At 43.1% G+C, this 13,038-nt stretch overlaps 1 protein-coding gene across 2 annotated transcripts in view; it reads left to right on the top strand.

Annotated features, from left to right (window-relative positions):
- The first annotated feature begins 3,567 nt into the window (after positions 1-3,567).
- Positions 3,568-13,038, top strand: part of ADPRHL1 (ADP-ribosylhydrolase like 1) — a 57,980-nt gene continuing 48,509 nt past the window's right edge. The window contains exons 1-2 of one of the 2 annotated variants that reach the window (XM_068268092.1): positions 3,568-3,861; positions 11,850-12,014. In XM_068268092.1, coding sequence (XP_068124193.1) covers positions 3,648-3,861; positions 11,850-12,014 — 379 coding nt within the window. In that variant the 5' untranslated portion in view covers positions 3,568-3,647. The remainder of the gene's footprint in view (positions 3,862-11,849; positions 12,015-13,038) is intronic. The other variant, XM_068268093.1, reaches the window with a different exon arrangement.

Here is a 13,038-nt window from a genome sequence, read left to right as displayed (position 1 = left end):
GGTAGGAGTTGGGCTAGCTTCACAGTAGGAGATGCATTGTGTTTCCTGTAAAAACAGGAGCGCAATGGAGGGGAGAAGTGGCATTGTATGTTATTAAAGCATAGCATTGCTTATAGTAAAGCAAACATCCAATGGAAAGTACAGTCCTGGCCAAAAGTTTTGAGACTGTCAAAAATATTAGAAATTAGAAAAGTTGGTGCTTTAAGTTTTTATAATAGCAATTTTCATATACTCCAGAATGTTATGAAGAGTGTTCAGATGAATTGCATAGTCCTTCTTTACCATGAAAATTAACTGAATCCCCAAAAAACCTTTCCACTGCATTTCATTGCCAATAAAGTACCTGCTGAGATCATTTCAGTAATCGTCTTGTTAACTCGTTGAGAATGTTGACAAGCACAAGGCTGGAGATCATTATGTCAGGCTGATTGGGTTACAATGGCAGACTTGACACGTTAAAAGGAGGGTGATGCTTGAAATCATTGATCTTCCATTGTTAACCATGGTGACAAGCAAAGAAACGAATGCAGCCATCATTGCGTTTCATAAAAATGGCTTCACAGGCAAGGATATTGTGGCTACTACGACTGCACCTAAATCAACAATTTATAGGATCATCAAGAACTTTAAGAAAAGAGGATCAATTCTTGTTAAGAAGGCTTCAGGGTGTCCAAGAAAGTCCAGTAAGCGCCAGAATCGTCTCCTAAAGAGGATTCAGCTGCAGGATCAGAGTGCAACCAGTGCCGAGGTTGCTCAGGAATGGCAGCAGGCAGGTGTGAGTGCATCTGCACACACAGTGAGGCGAAGACTTTTGGAAGATGGCCTGGTGTCAAGAAGGGCAGCAAGGAAGCCACTTCTCTCCCAAAAAACATCAAGGACAGATTGATCTTCTGCAGAAAGTATGGCAAATGAACTGCTGAGGACTGGGGCGAAGTCATATTCTCAGATGAAGCCCCTTTCCGATTCTTTGGGGCATCTGGAAAAAGACTTGTCAGTAGAAGAAAAGGTGAGCACTACCATCAATAAAGAATGGTACCAAAACACCCTCCAACAGCAACTTCTTCCAACAATCCAACAACAGTTTGGTGAAGAACAATGCATTTTCCATCACGATGGAGCACCGTGTCATAAGGCAAAAGTGATAACTAAGTGACTCGGGGGACCAAAACGTTGAAATTTTGGGTCCATGGCCTGGAAACTCCCCAGATCTTAATCCCTCAAGAGGTGGGTGAACAAACAAACACTAACTAATTCTGAGAAACTGAAACCGTGATTATGAAAGAATGCATCGCTATCAGCCAGGATTTGGCCCAGAAGTTGATTGAGAGCATGTCCAGTCGAATTGCAGAGGTCCTGAAAAAGAAAGGCCAACACTGCAAATACTGACTCTGCATACATCTCATGTAATTGTCAATAAAAGCCTTTGAAACATATGAAGTGCTTATAATTATATTTCAGGACATCACATAAATAACTGAAACAAAGATCTAAAAGCAGTTTAGCAGCAAACTTTGTGAAAACTAATATTTTTGACAGTCTCAAAACTTTTGGCCAGGACTGTATGCTTCACTGCCACTCTTAAAGAGAACCCGAGGTGGGTTCTAAGAATGCTAATTGCACACAGAGGCTGGGTCTGCATACACTGCCCACCCTCTGTTGCTATACTGATCCCCCCACAGGCCCCCCTGCACCCTGCTATGCCCCCATAAATAATACACCAAGCTGTCGACACGCAACGTGTTGCAGCCGGCTATTTACCTTCCATCTGTCACTCTCGCCGCTCCCCCCGCCTCCTCCATAGCTCCGGACCCCGCCCGCGTCCCTTCCTTCCAATCAGCGGGGAGGGAAGGGACGGGGCGTGGACCGGCGTTATGGGTGGAGGCAGGGGAGTGGCGAGAGTGACAGAAGGTAAACAGCCGGCTGCGTGTCGACAGCTCGGCGTTTGATTTATGGGGGCATAGCAGAGCGCAGGGGGGCTTAGGGGGGATCGGTATAGCAACAGAGGCTGGGCAGTATATGCAAACCCAGCCTCTGTGTGCTAATTCACGTTCTTAGAACCCACCTCGGATTATCTTTAACACACATGCAGTACTGTCAGCAGGTGGAGAGAATCTCCCTCTGGTGCAAGGGGAACAGGTTGGTGCTTAACACAGCAAAAACTGTCGAGCTTATTGTCGACTTCAGAAGGTCCGCCTCCACCCCACCCCCAATTCACATTGATGTACGGAGGTGACAAGAGTCCCCTGCGCTCGCCTCCTGGGCACCACAATCTCCAGTGAATTCACCTGGGGGCCCAACATCACTGCGATACAGAGAAAAGCCCAGCAGAGACTATACTTCCTCCGCCAGCTGAGGAAGTTTGGCATGGCCCAAGAGATTCTGACCAATTTGTACTCCGCTACCATTGAGTCGATCCTCTGCACATCCATCCTGGTCTGGTACGCAGGTGCAACCGCCAGCGACAGGCACTCACTTCAGAGGGTCATCAGAGTGGCGGAGAGGGTCATTGGGAGACTTCTCCCCTCACTTGCCCTCCTACACAACAAAAGACTGAGATCGAGGGCACTGAAGATCGCTAACGACCCCTCTCACCCGGGCCACTGCTACTTTCGTCCGATGTCACTGGGACGGAGGCTTCGAGCCATCTCCACAAAGACGGCTAGGCATAGTAATTCCTTCTCCCCCTCAGCCGTCAGCCTTCTGAACTCCGTCCACATACTCCCATCAGTGCACCCCTATGATACATAGACCTGTTATGGACAGAGCTAACTGCTGTTATAGTATGTACAATGTAAATGCAAATGGAACGTACAATGTAAATGCAAATGTAACCCTCTGCTACTGACATGTGTAATTGTAAACTTCTGCTCCTGTTGTTCTATGCTATCGATTGATGTCTCTTCTGAGCTGAATGTACTGTGCCAAACCCAAATCCAGGCATGACCCAGTCATGCTTGGCAAAATAAACTATTCCTGATTCCAGTAACACATTACTTTGTAATACTGTAGTCCATTGAATCACATCATGCCGGATGCACTGTGAACATTGTTTGGACTTACTATTGCAGTGCTATTTGCAGTATTAAGATGCGTCGCACCGCAACACCCTACTGTAAACTGAGCCTTGTGCGTCAGTGCCAAATTAGTTAATCATAGTCCCATTTTTTTTATATTAAAAACTTTGAATGGGTTTTACATAACTAAATAACATTGGAAACAACCATCACAGGTAAGATTGCAGTAGCATTTTCATTGTGGAGATTCAAATTACTAAACATCGATCACTCTGTATGTAATGTGTAGTTTAAACAGTTCTAATAAATGATAGATAAGAGTAGAAGTTAGGTTTAATCAACCTATAGTGAGCAGTGAGCACACAAATACTATCCAGGTAATTTGAGTCATGTTGATATCTCTGCCAGCTGCATGCATCTCTCCATACATTGCACACTTAGTGACTGGTGTAAATGGACAATGGCCAGACACAGAGATATGTTCAGAGAAGGGGAGGATGTTGCAGGTTCTGATAAAGGCATGCTACCTTTTATAGCCAGTGACAGGAGCTCTGCCAGCCATAGTGTGACACTAAAGTTAGACCCAGTAGTTGCCAGACAAAAGAGGAGTACAAGCAGCAAGGTCCTCTGATCATGGAGAAATTCACAGCTGCTATGCTGCTGGCTGCTGCTGGGGATTCTTTAGGCTACAGAAACTACAACTGGGAGATCTGCTCTTCAGGTGTGAAGATTCATGAGGAACTGAAGGAACTTGGAGGTTTAGACAAGCTAGTGCTGTCAGCAGACAAATGGCCAGTAAGTCACAATACGCTAATGCACATGGCTACTGCAGAGGCTCTTGTTACAGGTAAGCAGTTTCCTCTCAGATATACTAGAAAAGCAGCTTAATGTTTTCCTGTTGTGTAGAGCCTTAATATTCCACCAACAGTTATTCTTGGGTACAACTCTGAAAATGTGTATTTGCCTAGTCATTTCTGGAGGAGGATATGAGTAGTGTTGCATACCCGTCTTTCCTCAGCATCACTGAATGTTTCATAAATCCATACTAGAACAATACGTTAACTTTTCTAAAAGAAAATTGATATTTGTTTATTGCGATGAGTCAATCTGGCTAATGCTGTTTTACAGCAACAAAGGCTTATGAGTGTATTACATTTCCATCACATGATACCTGCAAGTATAAGATTAACAAGAACAAGGTCATGCTATACAAGATCATTGACATCAGTAGATGTGACAGCTCAGAGTCCATATGGATCCATAAACTTTCCTAGCTTTCCCAGCTTTCCCAACATAGTGGCACAGAATAGCATAGTGGATAGCACTCTTACCTTGCAGCACTGGGTCCTAGGTTTGAATTCCAGCCAGGGCGCTATCTGCATGGAGTTTGTATGTTCTCCCTGTGTCTGCATAGGTTTCCTCTGGGCACTGCGGTTTCCTCCCACATCCCAAAACATACAGAAAGGTTAATTTGCTTCACCCCCAAAAAATGTTGGACATATGACCATCGTAAGGATTAGATTGTGAGCTCCTCTGAGGGACAGTTAAGTGACTAGACAGGGGCGTAGCAATAGGGGGTGCAGCGGTAGCGACCGCATCGGGGCCCTTGGGCCAGAGGGGCCCCGAAGGGCCCTCCCTCAACTACAGTATTAGCTCTCTATTGGTCCTGTGCTGATAATAATCACTTCTATAGATACTTTGAATAGTGGTAATCATTAACAAGCTGTTCCCCATCCCTTGCTTGCACCTCTAACACTGTAGTTGCCATTGGCAGGTTTTGGTGCACCGTATCAATTGCTATGTATAGAGTGCTTGGGGGGCCCCATTGTAAAACTTGCATCGGGGCCCACAGCTCCTTAGCTACGCCACTGTGACTAGACAATATACTCTGTACAGCACTGCGGAAGATGTTGGCGCTATATAAATACTAAATAATAATAATTCCCAGATAGCTCATGGTGACCCAGAACCACTAAGTGTAACGGGCTAAAATAGACTCAAAAGCCCTCTAATATCCAACATAGTGAGTCTCCCTTCTGGAAATCTGCTCACCAAAGAAAGTTTGAAATACAACAGTTATTAAAGGGAACTTGAGGTGAAAATGATATGAAGGCAGCCATATTTATTTCCTTGTAAACAATGCCATTTGCCTGTCAGTCCTGTTGGAATTCTGGCTTATCTTATTTTTGCATTTTTGCACTGCATTTTTTATTGCAAATGTATGCACTGCATTTCTTTTTGCATTTGTGCACTGCATTTGTGTTAGCAGTAATAATCTCACTATTTAAAGCCCAAATTGAGCTTCAGTCTTTTTAATATCCATTAAATATATTATTTTAAAATATTCATAAAAAAAAGGTTTGTCCAAAAAAGCCATTGTATTTCTTAATTAAAAAGGAAAAAGCTGCTGTCTGAAGTAATACTGTGTTCTCGTTACAGGACATGCCGGTTCACAAATGTCAAAAGGAAAAACCTGTTTTTATTATTTTTTATTTTGCTCTTGTAAATGCGGATGTCATTTAGAGTCTGAGACTAATAATCTTACTTCCAGGAGTGATGCTTTTTTAACACATAGTACATTAAGTAGAGCTGAAAATTGCTTCTGTGGGTTTGACGCCTTGCTGCTCTGTCTCAGCCCCTTGAGGACCTTTGGAGCGGAGTGGAGTGTGGTGTTATTGCCACTGCAGTGTTTTGAAAGCAGCGGAGGTGAATTTAACCTGCAAATATAGTTTTAGCTAAAAGTTTTCATTCCAAAAAAAAAAAAACTACATTAACTTTTTTACATTATTCTCCTATCATCTTTGATGGTGACCTAAAAAATGTTAACCTGTCGGCCATGGCCCTAGTGCAGTCTACAAACATAATATTGCCAAATTCACATTTCTACCATCACATTCACACATTCAAAGGCAAGATAACTAGCAAGTACCGTATATACTTGGTTTGTTGATGAAGATCGATAGAGGGATAGCAAGCAAACATGTAGTCTGGGTATAGGTGGGTTCTGTTACAAGTGGTACAGTAGTGTCAAAGCATTTATGAAATGACGCGAAGAACACAAATTGGGAAAAATATGGTGTTTGCGGTTTTTTTTCTATAATCTAAAAACCATATATGATTAACTTGATATATATATATATACACATATATATATATATATATATATATATATATATATATATATATATATACACACACACACATCGTATATTGTACTCTTTATAGCACACATACTGTATGTTTTGAGCTCCTGGAACCTTAGGCAGAGCAAGAAGCTCTAGAACATATGTGTGATGTGACTTGTACAATATAGCCAAGCAAGAGTGCCGCCCCCTGTATCATTTATTGATAGTCCTCCAGTATAGCCATCAAGTGTAGCCCAACAGCAGTGTAGTTCTCCAGCATAGTTCACTAGTGTATTTTGTGAGTGCAGTCCTTTAGCATATCCTTCCAGTGTAGTCTTCCAGTATAGCGATCCAGTTTAGCCCTACAGCATAGCACTCTATCATAGCCTTCAATTGTAACCCTCTAGTGTAGCCCTATAGTGTAGACAACCAATGTAGACCTTTAATGCAGTCCTCCAGCTTAACCCTGCAGTGTAGTCCTCCAGGGTAGGCCTCCAAATCCTGCAGTGTACAGTACAGCCATTCAGTGTAGTCATTCAGTATGATGAATGTAGAGAAAATGTTAACCAGTAAGTGGTAAGAATTGGTTGTGTCTCCAGATAGATAGACTTTGAGGTGTGCTGCTCACCCAACAGGCATACATATGAAATCACAGCCAGGAGACTTGGGCGCAGGATACAGCCGGTATATGGCTTATCCTGCTGCTGCACAAGTTCCCTGCAGCGTTAATTACTATTCTCCCTCCAGGTTCACGTGGATGGCGGGGAATGATGTAATTCTGCTTCCAGCTATTGCTGAAGGCCGAATTACAGTGTTTTAAGAGTAACTTCAACTCCATCTTGTGATGGCACCAAAGTTACTCACTGTGCGCCGCTATAGCCGTAATTCCTATTATGGTCTATGGTGGCACCGGCTGCGCCCAAATCTCCTGCGCTGTTATTACAGCGCTCGCACCCAACAGTGTGTGCTGTCATGGTTGCGTGTAAGTATATTTTAAATCCTCTGCAGTGTCTAGAAAATCATAGCTAGCTGTATGTTAAAAATAAATATGAAGTAAATTTATATAATATTACATCTCCTAATAGAAGTTTAACTTTCCTTTAAAGCTATTTCTTCCCAAGAAAATGGTGATGTATTTAGTAATGATGTTTGTTTTGTTATTAGGGCTCTTGGACTTGAACGTAATACAAAACACAAACATATCACTTTACTCCTCTGTAATCGCTCAAAATGACTTGTAATACGAAAACATAAAATAATTTTGGAGAGGTGGCTCTTGGCGTCTAAATTTATGTGACCATTCACAGGTCTGTATTTCCAGCAGATTTAAGGTTCACAGTAAGCTATTATTGTGCACCAGATTGGCCACATTGTAGTGCAGATACAACATTCATAGTGCGGTCTTTGCAGCACGTTTTGACAGAGTGCAGTATTCCCATGCCCTGCTTGCAGGGCATTTACCGCATAACGCTGGTGTTAACAGTACGATGAAGCATACTTTTCATTGGCTGTTTGCTTCACTGTATGCAATGCAAATCTTGGATAACATGTGGCGCTTTCAATGCATTACATTGTGTTCCCGCTGTAACAGGGAACGCAATGCAACTCTCACTGTGAACCTTGCCTAAATCATGTTAAACTGCTTGCATTGACCTCCACAAACGTATTAGTTAACTTCTGATGGATTCTATTGTGATTCTGTTGGTGAGAACTGTAACTGGGCACAGAAGGAGTATAATCAGTTGAGCATGGCAGCATAAGCAAAGGATAGATTGCTGTCTAGCTTTGTGTGGCCTTGATAAGTACAAAGCAGCAAGCAGTCTGATCAATTCTTAGAGAGATCTTGGCTGTAATATGATCATGTTTGACCTTAAACACTTCAAAGTATGAACACTCCTACAATTTTCAAAATAATTCAAAAAGCTTTACAATACTTGAACTTTAAAGGAATACTGTAGGGGGTCGGGGGAGTTGAACTTACCCGGGGCTTCTAATGGTCCCCCGCAGACATCCTGTGCCCGCGCAGCCACTCACCAATGCTCCGGCCCTGCCTCTGGTTCACTACTGGAATTTCAGACTTTAAAGTCTGAAAACCACTGCACCTGCATTGCTGTGTCCTCGCTCCCACTGATGTCACCAGGAGCGTACTGCGCAGGCTCAGTATTGTTTGTTTTCCCAGTATGGTCTGTGCCTGCGCAGTACGCTCCTGGTGATATCAGTGGGAGTGAGGACACGGCAACGCAGGCGCAGTGGTTTTCTGACTTTAAAGTCAGAAATTCCAGAAGTGAACCGGAGGCGGGGCCGGAGCATCGGTGAGTGGCTGCGCGGGCACAGGATGTCTGCGGGGGACCATTAGAAGCCCCGGGTAAGTTTAACTCATTTTCTCCCGACCCCCTACAGTATTCCTTTCATATCTGCCGTGTTTTCGTGCCTGAGTGTGCACAGGCCCTACGACGATCTTACTGGGGCCAAATTCAACAGAAAGCAAAACAATGAAAACAATGACTCTTTTTTAGGTAATCCTTTTAATCTCTTTAATTAACATGCAATAATAGATTTCTACAAAGCGTTCAATCTCACGTTTTTTGTTTGTTTTTTTTAGTTTCAAAGTTTTCTATTAGAATTTTTCAAAACAATGACAAAATAATCATTTTTAGATTTTTTTTGGAAGCCATCATTTGCATACAATGAGTGACAGTCACTGGTTTATAAGCAGCAGATAATGCTTACTTCAAATGCCAGTGTGTGTTATGTCTTGTACACATGCTTGACTAAAGTCTGCTGAGGCAGCCAATAATGACGTGTGTACAGCAGCCCCCGACCCCCACCCGTGAGCAATCTGTCCTGCGGATCAACTCACCTGACAGGCAGCTCCCTACCCACCACATGACTTCATGCATGTGCTGCTCTGTCACCCCTCTGTCCCCCCCCCCCCCCCGCATAGCAACAGTACGCATCATCAGCTATACACATCTGACACACGTCTGTACTAGCCAGTCCAGTGATGTCGTCCAAGGGCATCGGGTCCCTGATCCCTGAAGGGCGACATCAATCACAGGTGTATACTCACCTTTAGTGGATTCAGGCTTAGATATAGATCCACTGACACTTTATAACTTAGGTTCTTAACTCTATGTATTTCAAAGTTCAGTGGGAGAGGACCATTATGCTGGGAATACACCATGAGATTTTTTGGCAGATAGATGGTTCGATAGATGATTTCCGACATGTCCGATCTGATTTTTGATCTTTTTTTTATGATCAATGTCTATAGAAGTGAATGTAAATCGATTGGAAAAACGATCGGACAGTAAATCTACCAAGAAAACTCATTGTGTATTCCCAGCATTAGAGTGATACCTGCCAGATGTCCTTTGTATCTTACATTCTTAAAACAGCCTTATCTAGAGCTTCCTTTAAACATGGGGGGGGGGGGGGGGGCTTTAACACTCACTAGTACCACTTATTATGTCTATGGGTACACTTAGAATAAAGAATGAGATTCCCTCCTTTCTAAACAAAGTGAAAAGCCAATTTAACAAACACTGTTTCAATGCTTTGTAGAAAAGTACATTATTACAGTATTTTTTACTTTGGTTTCTTTCAAAATATATTTTTTTCTGTTTGAATTTAGACATGATTTTCACTGATCACTGTACTTGCTGCTATAAACATCCAGTAAATAGAACAACTAGGTAGCTTATAAAAATTGGGAAAAAAAGTGAGGATGAAGTGTTACCCAAAGTAACTGAGGAAATAATGCCTACTTTTCTTAGCGCTGCTCAGACAATAGACTCTGGAGTGTAATCAGGATTAGTTAATATAGACCATAACCTTTTTTTCCTTCCAGCTTTCATATTTCTCTTTCAGCCCCCACTGTATTTTTTCTGAGGCTGATAGAAAAATGATATGCCTTTTAACTTTCACTAGCCAAAAATACAGAACATACATGTTCCTGTTATCAAGTCTTCCAAATCTAAATATATACAGAACCCAGAATGTCCCCTGCTTTGTTTGATAAGTTGGGCACTTGTTCTAATGCCACTGTCTAATCTTCAGCCAGCAGTTGCCTAAATTTAGGCTGACTATTCACTGAGTGGGAATGTCAGTTATCTGAAAATAAACTAGACGGGGCTGGAAAGATAACAGTTGTCAGGCTGATGTGCTGTGTGTGTAAAGACCTGAAATACCTAAAAGGGAGCCATGAATGGCTTTTTTCAGTCCGATCACTTCTAAGCACATCAAATGTGTTGCCAGGCCTCTGATGGTCTCAGCTAAATCAGCTGGTGACTTGTAAAAATTACGAAATCAGTGTCATGGTTGTAAAAAGAGGAATCTATGGAGATGTGCAGCCAAACATGGGAAGGGTGCATGCTGTGTTGCTGCATGTAAATGCACTGCCTATACAATTGTATGGCCATGTTCACATCTCTGCAAAGCAACCATAGGCAAATGCGGGGGGGGGGGGGGGGGGGGATACAGCTGCACAGATCCCCCCTCAGACTAGGCCAGTGCAGTGTCTGGGGACAGGCACAAGTTGAGACACCATAATATCTGCAGGTATCCTGCAGCTCACACCACTGCCCTGTTTCTTTCCCTGCTACAGTTGACTTTGGAATCGAGCAGCAATCTATGTACAGAGCATGGAGCAGCTCTGGAGAACGTAACAGAGTCAGGTATGAGCACAGCCATGTGCCCTGCTGTGTGAATGCTTCATTACCAATGTCAGCTGTCCTCATTATTATCTGTATCCAAACTGCTCCTGAATGATCCCGTTGTCGATTGGAAGCAGATCAGACATTTAGGAAATAATTGTCAGATCCTGTCAGTCTGAGGGGAAATTGCATTGTGTGTACCCAGCATGATGTTCTACCATATTATTATACTGTATTGTGCGTGACTGAGGGAGACCTTTTAGGAATCCCACACCTCCCCCCCTTCCCCCTTGAAAATCCTGGGTTTGCCCCTGGTAACTGCCCTCTGCCTCTGATACTTCTGGCCATATATCCTAAATACTCATGCAGATCAGATGTTTGACTGAAGTTTCAAAGGATTAGCCAAAGCTTGTTTCAGGTGTATGATTCATACAGTACTGATGCCAGAAAGATCGGAACAATGTCAGGCAACTGGTATTATTTAAATGGAAATAAATATGGCAGCCTCCATATCCCTCCCCCTTCAGTTGTGCTTTAAAGAGACACTGTAGGGGGGTCAGGGGAAAATGAGTTGAAGTTACCTGTGGCTTCTAATGGTCCCCGGCAGACATCCTGTGCCCGTGCAGCCACTCCACAACGCTCCGGCCCCACCTCTGGTTCACTACTGTATTTCAGACTTTAAAGTCTGAAAACCACTGCGCCTGCGTTGCCGTGTCCTCACTCTCACTGATTGCACCAGGAGCATACTGCGCAGGTCCAGTATGGTCTGTGCCTGCGCCGTGCTCCTGGTGACATTAGAGGAAGCGAGGACACGGCAACGCAGGCACAGTGGTTTTCAGACTTTAAAGTCTGAAATTCCAGAAGTGAATTGGAAGCGGGGCCGGAGCATCGTTGAGTGTCTGCACGGGCACAGGATGTCTGTCGGGGACCATTAGAAGCCACGGGTAACTTCAACTCATTTTCCCCCAACCCCCCTACAGTATCCCTTTAAGATTTTGGACAAAGAGATAGATATATATACTATGTTGTAACAGGATTGTATTTTTCCTGCATAGATTACTATTGCTTGGAAGACCTGTACAGGGAAATGGTGAAGCATTATGTTGATGCAATAGACAAGCTGCAAGGACGGAGACCAGACCCAGCAACCATTGAAGGATGCTCCCAGCTAAAGCCAGATAACTACTTACTTGCATGGCACACTCCTTTCAATGAAAAAGGTTTGATCATTTAGAACTCAGATTGCTAATAACAATCTACTGTATTCATTTATTTACACTAATTAATAGTGTCTTAGCAATATGGGATGCAGAGGTTGCGACTGCACCAAGGCCCTTGGACCAGAGGGGCCCATTAGGGGCTTTCCTTCAAATGCAGTATTAGCTTTAAATGATGCTATGCTGGTAACTTCTATATATACTGAATAGTGGTAATCAGTCTGTTCCCCTCCTCTGCTTACACCTCTTATACTGTGGATGCCCTTGGCAGGTTTTGCTGCCTCACATGAATTGTTATGTTTAAAATGCTTGGATGGCTCTAAAACGTGCACTGGAGTCCAAAGCTTCTTAGCTACGCCACTGGTCAGTAATGTATCCTTTTCCAAATAATTTTTGGGATCTTTCAAACTCTGCAACATATTGATCCATTCATTAATTTGTAAGCTGTGAATGTGTCGTCAGCCCCTTCGGATATAATATTGCTGCTAACTTGTAGTGGAAGTTGGACACAAATGAAATAAGTGGGATCATGTATCACTATGCTCTCGGCAGTAGCCAGCATTCCTGGGCACCGTGAGAGCTCCCAGATTGTCCAGCTGTAATTATAGGTGGTCTCTGATGCTGGTTATAATTACAGTTCAATGATTTTGGAGTGGATTTGAATAAATGGATCAGCTACCATTTGTAGAGCACTTTCCTTCTGTAGGACTCAAAGCCAGGAGCAGCTAAAAAGAGCAACAGCTTCTTAAAGTGCACTCAGTAAGCCACTCTGGTCGTGTGTATATCCCACTCATAATTTCCTGCTTCTGCCATAGTAAAAAAAAATGCTATCACAAACTTTGTCTTTATTGATGGTAACTTTTACACACATTTGCTTAATTGGGTTTGAAAAAAATGTCTAAAGCCCGTGGTCGGCTAGATTACTATTGAAGAGGTATCCTGGTAGTGCTAGTTGTCCTCTCCCTCCGTTCTCAGTGCCTAGTTGTCTTCATATTCAATGGGATCCCCCAAACAAGTATGAAATCCA

The sequence above is a fragment of the Hyperolius riggenbachi genome, chromosome 2 (assembly GCF_040937935.1).
Source record: "Hyperolius riggenbachi isolate aHypRig1 chromosome 2, aHypRig1.pri, whole genome shotgun sequence".
In the NCBI taxonomy this organism is placed as follows: Eukaryota; Metazoa; Chordata; class Amphibia; order Anura; family Hyperoliidae; genus Hyperolius; species Hyperolius riggenbachi.
This window is presented reverse-complemented; position numbering and strand designations above follow the sequence as displayed.